This window comes from Tachysurus fulvidraco, chromosome 7, assembly GCF_022655615.1.
Source record: "Tachysurus fulvidraco isolate hzauxx_2018 chromosome 7, HZAU_PFXX_2.0, whole genome shotgun sequence".
Classification (NCBI taxonomy): Eukaryota; Metazoa; Chordata; class Actinopteri; order Siluriformes; family Bagridae; genus Tachysurus; species Tachysurus fulvidraco.
In genome coordinates, this window is record NC_062524.1 from 20,020,708 (window position 1) to 20,038,200 (window position 17,493).

At 36.5% G+C, this 17,493-nt stretch overlaps 1 protein-coding gene across 1 annotated transcript in view; it reads left to right on the forward strand.

Annotated features, from left to right (window-relative positions):
* Positions 1–5,691: 5,691 nt before the first annotated feature.
* Positions 5,692–17,493, forward strand: part of eys (eyes shut homolog) — a 243,598-nt gene continuing 231,796 nt past the window's right edge. The window contains 2 exon segments of the mRNA XM_047816667.1: positions 5,692–6,454; positions 8,990–9,106. Coding sequence (XP_047672623.1) covers positions 5,692–6,454; positions 8,990–9,106 — 880 coding nt within the window.

The window sequence follows — 17,493 nt, forward strand, 5'->3', positions numbered from 1 at the left end:
TCTCTAGTTTCTTCTTTCCAGTCTCTTCCTCCCTTTCCCCAATTTTAATTTCTTTTGTTTTATTTTATTTTTCATTTTCGTTTTCCCTATTTCTTTTGTTTGTTTGTGTAGTTAGTTTTATGTTGTGTTTGTCTCATTCATTAAATGTCATAATTTTGAGCCACAGGTGATTTGTCTCACAAATTAACAAATTAAGGTACCTGCAACATCTGATCTGAACTACATGCTCTATTGAGTTAATTTAATTTAAATTACGGTATACAGTAAAAGGAAAGCGAATCTTTCTTGGCCGGGAAGATACCGCCTTCATAGAATTAATAAAGGTTACACGGCCTGTTCGCCGGACGAACAGACCAAATAAGCGTAACGTTAATTCCAGTACCGTTAATTTCAACTTAGGTTAAAATATTTGGAAGTCACTATAACACGTTTTAGTTGCTTATAAATATTTACCTTGCTTCGCGAGCCAAAATCGCTACAGTAGTAACTTAATTTTAAACTGTCCAATTTTTATTTTGTTTCTATGCTTCTGTAATGCTGCTTTCAGACAATTGAGACAGAAATTCTATAGAAATAAACTCAATTTATTTGAATTGAAAAAAAAAAACTCCATTCTCCAAACTGAGTGAACAAAAGTTCTGTAGATGGAAATGCCTTGTTGTTGATGAGAGAGATCAGAATAAAAGAGCCAGATTTGTTTGAAACCAGGAAGGATTCTCATATGAGTAACTCATATAATCTCTATTTACCACCACAGTGAGCAGAAAAGCATCTCAACATAAACAAAATTTGGATTCAGATGCTATCATGGACACATACTCACCCAAGCTAAGCCCAAGGTCTTAATCATTGTCCAGTTTCAGTCTTTTATTATTATAGTCTTTTATATATTTTTTTAATTATACAAGTCTATGCCCAGGATTGTAACCTAATGTGGTCTTCTGGTGTTGTAGCTCATACACTTCAAGGTTTAATATGATTTGTGTCACATTCCGACATTCTTATCTGCTCACCATTGGTGTAAACAGTACTGATTTGACTTACTATAGATTTGCTGTCTGCTCAGTCCAGTCTGGTCATTCCACTCTGACCTCTCTCATCAACAAGATGTTTCAGCTGACAGACTCTCCACTCACAGGATGTTTTGTTTTAGCATCATTCTATGTAAAGTCTAGAGACTATTGTGTGTGAGATTCCTAGGAGATCAGCAGTGTCTAAAATACTCAAGCAGGTCTATTTGGCACCATCAACCATGACAGAGATCACACTTTTTCCTTATTCTGATGTTTGATGGACAGCCTATTATGAGGCTGCCTAACTGACTATTTGAAGAACTTTATAAGTGAAGAGGTAACATGTTCCTTTTAAATTAAACATTGAGGGTATATACTGTACATATATGTTCATACTGTCAATTTTGGTTCATTATTGGAACTGGATTTTATTACATTCACTAATCTAATGACTAGATTAGATTTTTCTAGCATTTTGGGCTAGTCGGTTCTGTGTACAGTATGTGCTTGTCTGTTTTTCTTGTCTTTTATATTGGCAAGTTTCATTCCAGGGATACTTTAAAAGTACTATAAATATATGGACAGTTAAAAAGCTTTGTGCATTTGATTGAATTGAATGACCATGCTGACTGAGCTGAATTGCCATTTCCATTTAATTCATTTATACATAAGCCCTGCATGTTTTCTTTAGAAAAAAACAAAACAACCTTTTGAATTCTGTCTAAATCACATCCAAGAGGAGTTGTCCATTTAAATAACACATTTTTGGTCATTTAACAGACTTTGTAAATATGCCTTTAGTAAATATGCAGCAGCACATTTCAAGCTGAACTATAAAGATGAAACATATGCTATTTTATAGTTAGTTGACAATAGAGCATTTGCAAGCCACTTCCTGGATCAGCTTTCCTTCAAGGAACATTCAGTGTATCAATTAGTATACAAGGGAGTACACATCAAGTGAAACCATACCATTGAGCATCAAAGCGTGATTCAGTGTGGGGCAATTGGGAAATGCATGATTGGTGAAGGTATAAGTGTGTTCACAGATATCTGCTGGAGCTAGTCAGTATTCAATTCTGGGGGCAAAAGCATAAAGTAGCCAATGATACAGTACATGGGTTAGTTTGTCTGGATAGGTTCTACAGTATTAAGACACAGTGCCGGTTGGGGAGCACACACGCTTTTCATTTAATAAGGATGGGTTATATTGAGTGACACAGGACACTCACAGTTAAGAAGATACAACCAAATTGTTGGTACCTCATACTGTAGCTGTAGGGAAATTCTGTTTCATGCAGCTTATCATAATTCACCTAAAAGCAAAACTCCCTACATTAGGGCACTTAGCATAGGAGAATTTGCTCTAGGCACAAGATGATCAGTCCAGGCTGTATGACGGGGTACAACGCTAGTGGGAATTTGCACAGCGAGATAAAGTACTCATTTTGCTTCCCATGTTGAGCTCTGAATTACTCATGAAGTGTCAAGGACCCATTGAGGTCAGAGAATGTCGGCTATGAGTTCAAGTGAAAGTGTAGAGGCTATGCCTACAAATGTGTCAGCTCCATTCCCCTAAAATTGTGCCTCTGGCAATGGTGGTTCACAAGAAGGAGGAGGTAATTAAGTTCAAAAAGTGCAGTCTAATTTACCCAAGCACCACGTGGAGACCACCTGTCACCATTCCAGGAAGCAGAGGTTGAGAGTATATTTGATTCTATATGTTCACATAAACAACAAAGAACAACACACTGAGATGACTGCAAATGCACTATACTGGTTGCCTGAACACAAAAAAATGTGGTTTGGTAGAATCCTAGGCTATGGAGGTAATTGAGGAGTCCCATAGATATCCAATACCTTACATTGATGAACTGATAGATCCCTTTTATATGACATTGAATTTATCCTGAAGATACAGTATTGGCATATTACCTTGGCTTTCAGTATAACAAAGAAAAAAGCCTTATCCACAGAATTTGGATTACACCAATATGTTATACTTCCTTTTGGGTTGTTTGGCATCCCATTAATGTTTTACCCTCCAATGGACCAAATCATAATAATGCAGTATATGAGGGCTGTAAGTGAGATACTTGAGATCCTTTGGCCCTTATAGCAAACATAACACATGATGATTCTCACTCAAATTTGTTTATCTGTGTTTCTGTTTGCCTTTAGGTGTCTTTCTCCTTGCCCCTAACAGTATATAATAGAGATAGAGAGAGAGAGAGAGAAAGAGAAGCAGCACAGCCTTGTGCGATTGTGAAAAAGAAATTGAAATAATAAATGAAAGAAAATAAAGAATCAGTTAAAAATCAGTCTGTCAACCATATTCTCTTTACATATTCATAAAATGACTTTTAGAATATATTTCTTGTCCTTTAGTTAATGTCAGATTATCTCTTCTCTATAGACTGTAGTCTTTGGTCCTTGAACATATCCGGTTAGTTCTTGTGCACATTCACAACATAGACAGGAGGTCATTTATACAGTTTTATATTACGAGCTTTCATTTAACTTTGTAAAAAAAACAAAAAAACGTCTATATTCAAATTAGGACTGTGCTGTTCAGCAGTTGAACGCTCTTTAAGACCTAGGGTTAGGGTTAGACCTTGATTTCCAGAAAACAAAACACAACATGAAGCCTGGATTGCAGGAGTGAAGTGACAAGCCTGGATACCAACTAGCAATGCAGGAATGCATTGCAAAATTACATTGAAAAATGCGTTGATTTGACAATAGCATAAAACTGACCCGGACAAGCGTTAATGTGAAGGTGTAATAAATTCTAGAGTGTGTAGCTATATAGACAGTATATAAGTGAGTATCCATGAAAACCACATAAGAACATTCTACTGTATATGTGATTTGCATTGTCATTTATCAGCAAATATTTTCCAAACCTTAAAAGAAAAAAAAAGCTTGCTTATTTTATGACACACTTGGAAAAGTCACTGTTTGCCACTGGTTCTAAAACAAATTGGAATTAACACCTACAGTATAAACAAGTGTAAAAGCAGCAACACAAGTTTATGCATTAGAATCTATACTGAGTTACATAGGTCTTGTTTATTTGTGACCACATGCAAGTCTCAGATGTCACAGATGGAGCATTTAAACCCCCTCACAGACTGTTACACAGTAAATAGGATTAAAGCAACATGGCAAAAACTCAACAAACCTAACCTTTGGAGACTTTTCGAAAAAATAAAAGAATTACCTTTGCAATAGGTAATAATGGCACATAATTACAGTATTTTACTGACATACAGTTAGTAATGGAATTTATTATTTGCAAGAGCCTCCTCAGTCCCCAGTGACACAGTTTGACTTTTCTTAACCTCTTAAGAACCACAGACAACACAAACATCATCAACACAGTATGAGCAAATGTTCCCACATTCGGTTTCAACCAGTTACACATTTTAATACTTTATTTGAGCTCACACAGTTTAGGATTTGCCTAAAATGTTGTTGCTTTAAAGTCTTATTTAAAGGGTTCAGTAACTGCAATTGATGATTTATTATAGTTGATGTCCAATGTTTTTTCTCAGAATTCTCCATGTTGAGAACATGCTAAGGTTTATTGCTAAATAATAGCATGTGTACAAACTATACTAATGGATGGACAGATGGAGTACACTGTTTGGTGGAAATCATATACTTTCATATACAGGGATTATGAGTTTGTGCTTTCAGTGGGTGTATAGTTATTTGTTTGTTTGTTTGTTTGTTTGTTTGTTTGTGAGTTTGTTTGTATTGTTAAGTAAAATCTGATAACTGTAGTTTGAAGAGGTAAACCTGTCTGGGGGAGATATGGCAAGAGTCACAGAGAACAGATATTGATTCTGCTTTATTAGCATATTATATTATATAATATTCATTATATTCATTGATATTTACTAATATTACAGATTATAGTTTTTAATCTAATTTTACAGAAAATAATTTCTGTTTTCAGCTTTGGTGAAAGGCAGATTAGAGGTTAGTTAATGGACTGTATAGCACACACAAAGGGTCAGTCTTTTATTCAACAGTGATAGTTAAGTTATTATTTCTTACCTGTCATTTACTCCTGATATCAAAACAGTCTGATCTCCACTGACCACAAAGTGTATAACCCACTAAGTTAGTAGACTAGTACAGGGTTATGATTGGATTTTACATAACTTTACTACATAAAATTGTAATTATTAGTAAAATAGATGATTGGTGAAATCAACAATGTGGGAATATTTTTCTGACAGTCAACTCCATAACTGGATCCCAGTTAACCCATTACATAGAAATTGGACTTTAACAAAACTCAAAAATCATGGAAGAAGACTTGCTGACATTAATTGATAAGTAGTTGAGAAAGGTGAACAGAAAGCACATGTATAACATCTAAATGTCCTTTAATCGTCAATTTATACTATAATAAATAATGTTGTAGTAAATTAAAGTACTTCTTGTACTTTGAGGTTGAACACATGATAATACCCTTTTTTTTGCCAAAATGAGATTTAATGTTTTAGTGTCACTTTCCAACACTTAATATGTTTTAATATACATTAACTAATGTTGTGTCTGTTTCCCCCCCCAGATGTCCGTGTGCCTTCCGTTTGATTATTAACACTATAGAAGGCAGAGCATTAACTTTCACCTGATCTTAATGAGCATACAAAAGATGAACATGACAACAGCAGAAAAGACAAATGTGCTTAAACTGCTAATCCTTCTCAGTAGCCATTTTATTGTCTCAAACCAGTTAATCTGCCGCAGACCCCGGTATCACAACTGGCGTTCACAGTCAATGAACATCACCTTGAGATTGTCTCTCATGGAGAACACCTGCAGGAATGTGAATCAATGCTGGAATAGTATTTTGGAAAGTGCACAAGTGCCCTGGATGGATCAGACATATGCATTTCCTCAATTATGCCCCATAGAGATCCAGTTGGGAGATGCACTGTTTGTCTTCACCGACCCAAACCTAGAGCAGTATGGAATCAATCTTATTCAGGTATCGAAAGAAGAATTTGACAGTTGTTTTAGCGAGCAAGTACAGGAGCAAGATGTTTTTGCCAGCTGCATGAATGGTAGCATGCATTTGGACTCGAAGTGGCTTTCCCCTGGTGTTCATTATTTTGCTGCTTCTCATAAAGGCCGTAGCCATTTATGTCAGCTTGGACTCCGCTTTAGTGTGCTGGTCAAAGAGCAGCACTGTCAGAGCGCTCCACATCTACACCTGTGTTCAGGCAAAGGTGTTTGTAGGGCAAAAACTGGCCAGGTTGCATATGCTTGTCTGTGCCACAAGCCTTTCTCTGGACCATATTGTGAAGCTGTGGACATGTGTTCTGAAGGTCCGTGTTTAAATGGTGGGACCTGCATAAGCAATCACTCTGCTCAACTAAGTCAGTCTTCTTACCATTGCTTGTGCCCATCAGCATTTACAGGTAAATACTGCATATCATTTGCCATATATTTAAGTCCATGTTGTCCATGAACAAACACTGCATATTTATTGCATGATCACTAGGGTTTAACAATATACAAAATTCTAAAATTGATACTATATTCTTGTGTCTCAATGGGATACATTTTCTTTGCCCTCAAAAGTAATTCAAATTCAATTTATTTGTATAGCGTTTTTAACAATTCCCATTGTCTTAAAGCATCTTTTTTAAGATGCTTTAAATTTTTCAAATTTAAAATACAATATATTTATCCCTATCCCTAATGAGCAAGCCAGTGGTGACGGCGGCAAGGAATAAGTCCCTGAGATGATACGTGGGAGACAACTTGAGAGGAACCAGGCTCAGAAGGGAACCCATCCCTATTTGGGTGATAATGGACAGTAAATAATGTGAATGTAAATAATGCCCTTTCATTAATCATTTCAGTAATCATTGCCTGTCTTAGGTTTACTTTTTCAATGGATTAAAAATTGAAAATTATTAAAGTACTTTGATATTTCTTAAAAAACACACACACAAAGATCTATTAAGAAAATTTCTACTACTATTGCTGATAGTGTAGGTTGTCCTAAAAAAATTCAGACCGTAGCATCTGTGATAGTTTATTATGCTTTTTAAAGCAACATGAGATGTTCAGACAGTAGAGTCAAATTTACATAAGCCTTTTTAAAGGATGCTTTGAGGAAATTAAATTCATGTCATGCACTATATTGAAGGCTCCATGATGTCATGCATCTTGAACATTTTATTGTTTTATTAAAATATTAATAATAATTTACCTGTCATAATTACTAGTTCAGTAAAATTATTTGTTGATAATATGGCTTTCCCATGGGCTATTTATTTGAAAGGGAAAAAAAAAACAAAGAAACTCTCTCACACACTGTCAAGCTCCGTCTCTCTCTTTTTCTCTTTGTGAAATTACATTCTGTACCTGAAATCACACTTAATTACATGTTACTTTGTTTTCCTCCCCTAGCATTCAGATTTAATGATTTCTCTCTGTGTAAGGCTATCAATAAAATCACCAAACACTGTTTAAACATTGTTTGCTCTAAGTGTGCACTTAAAAGGACATTGCAGTTTATTTAAACATTAAGAATGAGTTGAATAAAGTGTATTATCATTGCACATGGTTTGCCTGCTGTGGTATTTTGATATCTGCTCTGAATTATTTAATGCACTGAATGAAAATGATAAGGAGCAGTTTAAGCATTCATTCTGAATTTTTTAGTGTTTTGTTGAATATACATCATATTGTGAGTGGAATGATTTCTGGATTCATCTAGATGGAAATGGTTTGTCAGTTGCAATGTAAAATATAGGATTGAATTGATTTGGATCACCTACATCACACAGACATAGGCCACTAGATCACCTAGATCACACAGACATAGGCCACTAGATCACCTACATCACACAGACATAGGCTACTAGATCACCTAGATCACACAGACATAGGCCACTAGATCACCTAGATCACACAGACATAGGCCACTAGATCACCTAGATCACACAGACATAGGCCACTAGATCACCTAGATCACACAGACATAGGCTACTACATCACCTAGATCACACAGACATAGGCTACCAGATCACCTAGATCACACAGACATGGGCCACTAGATCACCTGGATCACACAGACATAGGCCACTAGATCACCTAGATCACACAGACATAGGCTACTAGATCACCTAGATCACCCAGACATAGGCCACTAGATCACCTAGATCACACATACATAGGCTACTAGATCACCTAGATCACACAGATGTAGGCCACTAGATCACCTAGATCACACAGACATGGCCCACTAGATCACCTAGATCACACAGACATGGGCCCCTAGATCACCTAGATCACACAGACACGGGCCCCTAGATCACATAGACATAGGCCACTAGATCACCTAGATCACACAGACATAGGCCACTAGATCACCTAGATCACACAGACATAGGCTACTACATCACCTAGATCACACAGACATGGGCCACTAGATCACCTAGACCACATAGACATAGGCCACTAGATCACCTAGATCACACAGACATAGGCTACTGGATCACCTAGATCACACAGACATAGGCCACTAGATCACCTAGATCACACAGACATTGGCTACTACATCATCTAGATCATACAGACATGGGCCACTAGATCATATAGATCATACAGACATGGGCCACTAGATCACCTAGATCACACAGACATAGGCCACTAGATCACTTACATCACACAGACATAGGCCACTAGATCACCTAGATCACACAGACATTGGCTACTACATCATCTAGATCACACAGACATGGGCCACTAGATCACCTAGATCACACAGACATGGGCCACTAGATCACCTAGATCACACAGACATGGGCCACTAGATCACCTAAATCACACAGAAACTTTCAAATAATACATACTTTTCCCGCTGATACATTAACTGAAACATCTCTTCACAGATAATCTTCTTCACAGATCTAACTGATACCTGAATTTCTGTTTCACAGGTATTAACTGCTCTGAAATTTTTGGCCAATACAACTGTATCAGGCGCTGCAGAGATGGGATATGCCTACTAGTGTCCCCAAACTCCTTTCGGTGTGAATGCTGGATTGGATACACAGGCAAGTAGGAAAAATTGTTACATGAATCTAGTTGTTTTTTCTTTTAAAGTGAATTAGATTTCTTAACCTGATCCAAAAATCCAATTAAATCCCCTCTTAGGATTTTTTTCTTTCAGTTATTGTCTAGCCTTGTTTAACCTATTATGCTTTGATACTGAGGCATAAAATTAATGGTTGATCATTTTGTGTGTTGCAATGCAACCTGATGTGTTGTTTTCCTCATAAATGTGCTCAGCCAAACCAATTGAAATATTAATTTTGAAACAGGAAAGCTTTTTCATTTTTCTTCTAATAAAATCTGTAATCTTTTTAAGCTTATAAATTATTTCTAATGAGAACTGCTTTTAAAGGCACAGTAACATGATGACTCTATTACTGGAGAATGGACATCTTTTCTCACAGTTAAATTGTTAAATTGGTTGGATTTAAAAGTATTTTAGACATCCTTAAGGCAAAGTTACCTGTTAAATAGATTACTGGTACAACCCATAGCTTTAGGAGTAAGAGTAACATTTAAAAGAAAGTATATCAGGGCAAGGTTTTAACTATTCCCAGGACCACAGTGGCCTTAAAGATGTTGAAATGAAAGAAACTTGGGACAACCTTGAACCTTCCTGGAATTAGGCCCTGAGCATCTGGGGGAAAAGGGCCATGGTAAGAACCCAATAGTCAGTCTAAAAGATCTCTTGTACTGATTTTCGGATGGATATCACTGCTAAATCAAAGGCATATGACAGCATGAAGGTATTGCACATCACCTGGTTAATAATGATTGAATAATGAATAATGAAGAATAATGATTTTTTTTGAGGTAAAAGCTCATACCAAAGAAAGCTGGAAATATTACTACAGAGTTATGGAATTTTGTACTTTGGGTTATTCAAGCAGATCAAATGTAAAGCATTCATACAACTATGTCCACCTTCTGTTAGCAACAATCTGGCCAGATGACTACGATGAGTGATTGGATATTTTTCTACTCAAACAGCGATCTGTATACGTTATAAGTTTAACAAGAGAACAGGTCTTTAAGTTGTTTAATCTAAAGCAAAGTTATGTTGACTTGATGTTACACCGTATGAGGAATGGACATTTCAATAGGGCCTTTTACTGAATTTGGGAATTAAAATTGTGACCTTAAGTAGAACACAACATTAGACAAAAGAATTTCTAGAACTATTCCATGAAACCGTAAGATGTGGTAAAGGCACTGGACTACTGCAGAGAAGGTTGTGAGGTCGAATCCCAAATCCACCAAGCGTACACTGCTGCCCTTAAAAAGGCCCTTAACCCGCAATTGCTATGGTGTATAAAATGAGATTAAATGTAAGTCACTCTGGATAAGAGCGTCTGGTAAGTGACGTAAATGTAAGATCCCTCAGAGAAATTACTGATGCAGTGGCATTTCAAATTGTGGAAGACATCGTGCCCATTTTCTCTTCTAAGAAAGAAAGGTTCATTAAGTAGTGCAAAAATAGTAACAGCATTAAACGTCCGTTACGTTATAGAACCATTACTTATACTGGTTTTTATCGATGATGCTGTTATGATTTTTGAACATACGCATTTTTTTCAGTGCATTCCAATTCCCAAAAAAAATTAAAATCTTGCTAGATATAAATTGCATTATTTTTCAATTACATTATGTAATGTATTTGCCTCGGCTGTTTCCATTAGGGGTCACTGCAGCGGATGATCAGCGTATTTGATTTGGCACAGGTTTTATACCAGATGCTATTTCTGCAGCAACCCTCCCAATTTCATCCAGTGACTGGGTTTGTTCCCTAGCATGAAATCTAACCCATGCAGTGAATTGTTCATATAAATGTCAAAAAATATAAGCCTTTTTATTTGTGCATTATTGCTCAGCCCAAACCTGGGTGTAATAACATATTAGCACATTCCCTAAAAATCGTACACCCCCTTTTTAATTATGATAATAATGTAGACTCTCTTTCCTGTACAAAGAAGCATCTTGGTGTTCTAAAAGTATTCACAGCCATTGAAGTGTCCATTTTACAGAGTGTGCCAGTGAATAGTTTTTAAACAGCTTGTGTTGTAGCACTGAACCAAAATCCATGGCCTGATTTAAATTTTGAATATGTCCCAGAAAGTACAGAGAAATAAATAATAATCACTGATATAAATATCCCAGACAGTTTATGAGACAAAGCTGTGTCACCCCTTTAGGACAGTAATGAATAATAAAATCCCATTTGGGATACTGAGTATCTCACCCACAAAGGTGTGTCAACAGTTTCCTGCTCCCCTGGGCGTCCCAGATAATAATGTTATGATCGACTCTGGGGTCCAAAATCCAGGTGGCCGTATACAGTGATTAATTGTTCCATATGCAAGGGCAATTTGTCCAACTAAGCAGCATTTCCTAATGCTATAGTTGTATCTCCTTTGCAGATGTATTCACAGGCAAAGTTTACCCAAGATCTCTATCAGCTCCATAACTTAGCCAACATGTCACACTGCTGTAGGTGGTCAGGATGTGTATGCGTGTGTGTGTGTGTGTGTGTGTGTGTGTGTGTGTGTGTGTGTGTGTGTGTGTGTGTGCGCGTTAACCTGCGTGTGTGTCTGTATGTATGTATGTATGTATGTATGTATGTATGTATGTATGTATGTATGTATGGTCTATGGAGGCAATTGGTTGTAATGTTATGGTAGAATAATATACAGACAATGTTTTATGCAGGTATGAAAAAAGCGGTAAAGCAAGAAAACTTTTAAAAATAGAACTGTTAATAGTATATTTTTATAAATTAACAAAATGGAAAGTAAATGTAAATAAACAGAAGAGAAATCTAATTCAAATCAATATTTGGATTACACAGTTTGCCTGCAAAACATCAATCATTTTTAAGTACACTTGCACAGAGTTTTTAAAGAAACTCAGCAGGTAGTTTTTTCCAAAAAATCTTAGCCAACTAACCACAGATTTTTTTTTATAGATGTAGACTGCCACAAATCCTTCTGTCTCTTCATGTAATCCCAGACAGACTCGTTGCTCTGTGGGGGCCAAAATATCACTTTTAGTATTCCTTGTTCTTCTCTAAGCTGAAGATAGTTCAATGACATTGGCTGTATGTTTGGGGTCATTGTCCTACTGCAGAATAAATTTGGGGCCAGTCAGATGCCTCCCTGATGGTACTGCATGATGGATAAGTATTTGCCTGAATTTCTCATTATTTGAGGACATTAATCCTGCCCAAATCTCCAATGCCAGTTGCAGAAATACAGCCACAAACTTGTAAGGAACCTCCACCATGCTTCACTGTTGCCTGTAGACACTCATTATTGTATCAATCTCTAGCTCTTCAGCAAACAACGTGCCTTCTGCTCAAGCTAAATATTTCCCATTTTCATCATCAGTTTAGAGCACCTGCTGCCATTTTTGGCCAATACAGTTCCTATGTTTTTGTAAACAGTTAAGTTGCATAGCTTTGTTTCCAAGTCAGAGGAAGAGCATTTTGGCTGCAGAACTTCCATAAAGACCACTTCTGGCTAGACATATCTGGGCAGTAGATAGGTGAACCTGGGTCCCACTGGCTTGTGCCAGTTCTTTGCTGATGCCACTCTCATACAGTGGCTTTTAACTTAGGCTCAGCAGATTGGGGAGCATTGTCTTCTTCACAAAACTGATTCTGTACAACAAGGCAAAACCTGAGCAGCCACTTAAAAGCCAGCTTTTTACTTTCCCTACTGATGAGCCTGGCTTTAGTTAGAGGGTGCTCCTAATTGGTCAGTCTGAGTTTGGCATGCTTTTGACAACCCCGCTTCACAGCCACACACACATGCACTATGCATAGTGCTGAAGGGCTGCTATCTTTTTAGCACTGCCACTTTAAGAGGGCAAAGAGCTGTTTTGTGTTGCCAGTAAAAATATATATTTATGTATATATATGCTTGACAGCTGAAAAAAAAAAAAAAACCCACCTTACTCAACACCTTCAAAGTTCTATTCCTGGCCATGTATTAAATTGGGGAAGTGTGCATTATCCTGCTGAATGAGACTACTGTCAGTAGGGAACACCATTGTGTGGCTTGCATGTGGTGGTGTGTGCCAGGACCAGTCTGCCAGGACCCAGGCTACCAATATGCCAGAACCCAGCTGAATTTCGCCTAAAGCAGGAACAGATGATTATGTCTCTAATCTTCAATTGCCCACTGTACTCTGCCCACGGCCCACAACTACAGTAGGTTATTTCCTTTTCCCCCTCAATAGTTCTTTTGTAGATTGATTTTGTTTCTTATTGCTCAGTTTATATTTGTTTCTTATTGCTCACTTGATCTTGGTTTATTTTTGTGTTTGTGTCTGAATATTTGTATATATCGGTTAAGATGCATCACAGGGCAAAGCAACACACTCAGAGGGAAGTGCTAGCTGTGCTTTTCTGCACTTATGGACATGCTTGGTTATTGTTTTTGAGCTTGGAGGGAAGGAGGGAGGGAGGGAGAGAGAGCGAGAGAGCGCGAGAGAGCAAGAGAGAGAGAGAGCGAGAGAGACCCACCCTGTATGTACACATTTAAATAATGTTTATGAACTATATCTGTAACAGTTGTATCTGTAACTGCTTCAATGTGTAAATGAGATGAACCAATGTAATATTTCAGTCTTCATGCTAGTGACCAGAAATGTATTTATAAAAGGTACAGGGTGACCTTAAACTAAATAAAAAGCTCAACAAAAAAAGGCTAATGTTTTTATTTGTTCACTGTTTGACAGGATTGATCAGATATGTTACAAAATCAGTAGGGAAATGAGGCAATTACTCAAGCAGTAGTAGCAGTAGGTCAGTGATGTGAATGTTGAATGTAGGCCATCAGCATTTATGTGAGCCCCTGAATGACCATAAACTAAGGCTATTATGTTTTTATTGTATTACTGCAAATGCATCTTTTCTCTAATGTCATTATGTTTATGAGACAATTTACCATAATTTCATGGGGAAAAACATTCATACTACAGCTTCTTTACTGTAGCAGTAAAAAAGAAATCATAAAAGCTAATGTATACTAAGTACATTATATATATATATATATATACTGAGAGCATCATCAGTCTTCATCACCTGTCTTGCCTCTCCATCAATTACCTTTTCTCAGTATTTTAATGTAATGTCGCCACACTGGGTGATGCATTTTGGATTTTAGAGTATATGATTAAATCAGAATCCAATCATCGTTGTATTTCTGGTGTGTTTAGGCACAAATATATTATAAAGTTTAATAAGTGGTTCAATCTATGTGGAAATGGTGAGTCTCTGGACCTTGTTGCATTTGTGTTTGCATCAGATTAGTTCCTAAAGTTTTGCTCTTTAGGGATAAATACATATACATACATACATACATACATACATACATACATACATACATACATACATACATACATACATACAGTATGTATGTACAGTACATACAATATACATACATACATACATACATAGTTACATACATACATACATACATACAAACTGTGAACTATATATATTTTGAATTTTTTACTATATTAATTCTCTATATTTCTCCTTATGTTTAGCTTCTGTTCTATTTTTATGTTCTGTAAAGATGCTTTGAGACAAAGCCCATTGTAAAAAGCACTGTACAAATGAATTTAATTGAATTTGGGTTTGGTCAGAATGAGCAGATTGATGGCATGCTTGAAATAACAGTTTTTATTTTTTGAATGTATTATTTTTGAATGTAGTATTTTTAGTAATCACGTTCAGGTGCAGATCCTTACTGCACATTTTTCCAGGCTCCGAGCTCCCAGCACTCGACCACGCCGCCACTTCCTCACTACATTTACTACATAACTAGTTGCATGTCATTTTCAATTAGTTGCCTCGTTGGTTAATACTAAACATGGGGCTCAAGATAATGAAATAATGATTAGTCTGTAAAGACTATGATTTTCTCATTGATAACTCCTGTCATGAGCATCTGCATTATGAAGAGGTGAGCAGGAGCATAGCTTTCTTAGCAAACATAGATTACTTTTTTTAATGAATGCTATATATCAAGTCATTTTGGTTCACTGATCCCAAAAATTGTCGATCCGCTGATTCCACACACTGAAACTAACTTATCTTATGTACACACTTTAAGCAAAATCAATGAAGCTTTTGAGTGTTTCAGTTAGCTAGACAGCTAGCAGATATTTATGTTGCATTCATTTAAAACTTTTTTGTTTGGAATAAAGTTGCAGGTCAGACATACAATAAAAAACAGTACGAAGATATGTACAGAATGCAAGACACATCAAAACCTACATGGTTTCCGATTTGATTATTTTCACAGGCAGTACAAATTTAGTTAATAACAAATCATTGATGTTGTATTGCCGTTAAAAATAATAAATAATAAACAATAATTGACAGATGAATCCATTTTCATCAATGCATTCCTTAACATCCAATTTTTAATATATACAGTACATCATGATTGTTCAGGATGTTTGTATTAAGGCTATACTCTATGGTAATCAGAATAAACTAACATATACTGTTAATATTCTGCCCCACTGTCTAAAGGCATATTTTTAAGTAAACTATATTTTAAGAATAGATGGTGCAAATTCAACTGTTTCTTTTCCTCATGTGTCACAGCTACATGGTTGAATGTTTGTACATTATTGTTCAGGTTATAGGGATTGGACATGGAGCTTTGCACGGTCCAAAACAAATTTGATTGCAGAGGAACCATAAGTGAGCAGGGAGGCTGGGTATCATGGATAGAATATAATTCAACTAAATTTGTAGGTCTTTGTGATGAACATTTGAGAATGAATCATGTTTTTTCAGCAATAGTAAAATGCATTTAATCTTTAATGTATTAAACCTGGACAAATTTGTGATCCTGAGTGCTTTATTATGAGAGTGCTGTTTAATTCCACCTATACATGGATTTCAGCATTAAACCAATGCTTGCCAAGTAGCAGTCAAAATGCTGATAGATGCAAAACTGCTAATACATAATTAACCTTTTAGATTGTGTTTTCAGCTTCCAATAAGGACGGACTGCAAGGCCTGGGGTTCGTACTCGCCGCTTGAGCTCAGGTCTTGATTATAGACAGTCTGAGACAGCTAAACGAATGTCATGGTGTCACTATATGTCATTGACAACAAGAAATTGATTTGAATTAGCATTATCTATCTAGTTGCATGTAGCAGCTTGAAAAAGTTTTGCATGGCAACATTGAACAGTTGACTCCAAATAACAACAAATATAGTCAGTATGTTTTCATCACTCTTAGTAGATTTGTCCATGTTACTTTTGGATAAGCAACATTACTGTATTTGTTGTTGATGGTTGTGCTTCAGGAAAGCCAAGACGTGTGTATAAAATGAGAGCATGGACTATGAATTTTACATGAGCTCACTACATGAGCTCACAGTTTGCTAACTTACAACTGGCTAGTGTTCACTCTCATTTAACATTTAACATTAATAGGAATTAATAGAAAAATAGGAATGTTTTGCCATCTCTTTTCTTTTCTTTTCTTTCATTAGTTTGCTGCTCCCTGTGCTCTCTCTCTCTCTCTCTCTCTCTCTCTCTCTCTCTCTCTCTCTCTCTCTCTCTCTCTCTCTCTCTCTCTCTCTCTCTCTCTCTCTCTCTCTCTCTCTCTCTCTCTCTCCATGTCTCTCTGCATGTCTCTCTCTCTCTCTCTCTCTCTCTCTCTCTCTCTCTCTCTCTCTCACACACACACACACACACACACACACACACACACACACACTCACTCTCTCTCTCTCTCTCTCTCTCTCTCTCTCTCTCTCTCTCTCTCTCTCTCTCTCTCACACACACACACACACACACACACACATACACTCACTCTCTCTCTCTCTCTCTCTCTCTCTCTCTCTCTCTCTCTCTCTCTCTCTCTCTCTCTCTCTCTCTCTCTCTCTCTCTTTGTTTCGGTGCCAAATTGGAAACAATGCACATTGATTTTTCCCGACGGATTAATAAATAAAATGCATTTTTAATGGGACAATATACCTGGGCAAAGTGCCAAAGTAATGTCTTTTTGGGGGAACACTGCCACTGTAAAGGTTGCTAAAAATGTAAATAGACTCAGCATGTCTACTTACAACCTTTATACACTAGACATGTACAATGTTTACTGCTGTTGCTCATGATTTGATACAGTATACAGTTTGTGTGTGGGCATATCAAAATGATTAAAACAAGGTTTTAAATAATTTACAAAATGATAGTTTTAAAAATGAGATTGCAGCAATATAAGTTCGAGTTTGTTTGCCCTTGTTTGAGTTAAATGTTTTTCACATTAAAAATGTATTTAAAAAAAACAGTTAAAAAGTTATAAAGTGATTATTTATAATGATACACAAACACAAGTTTTGTATTAAATCATGTAT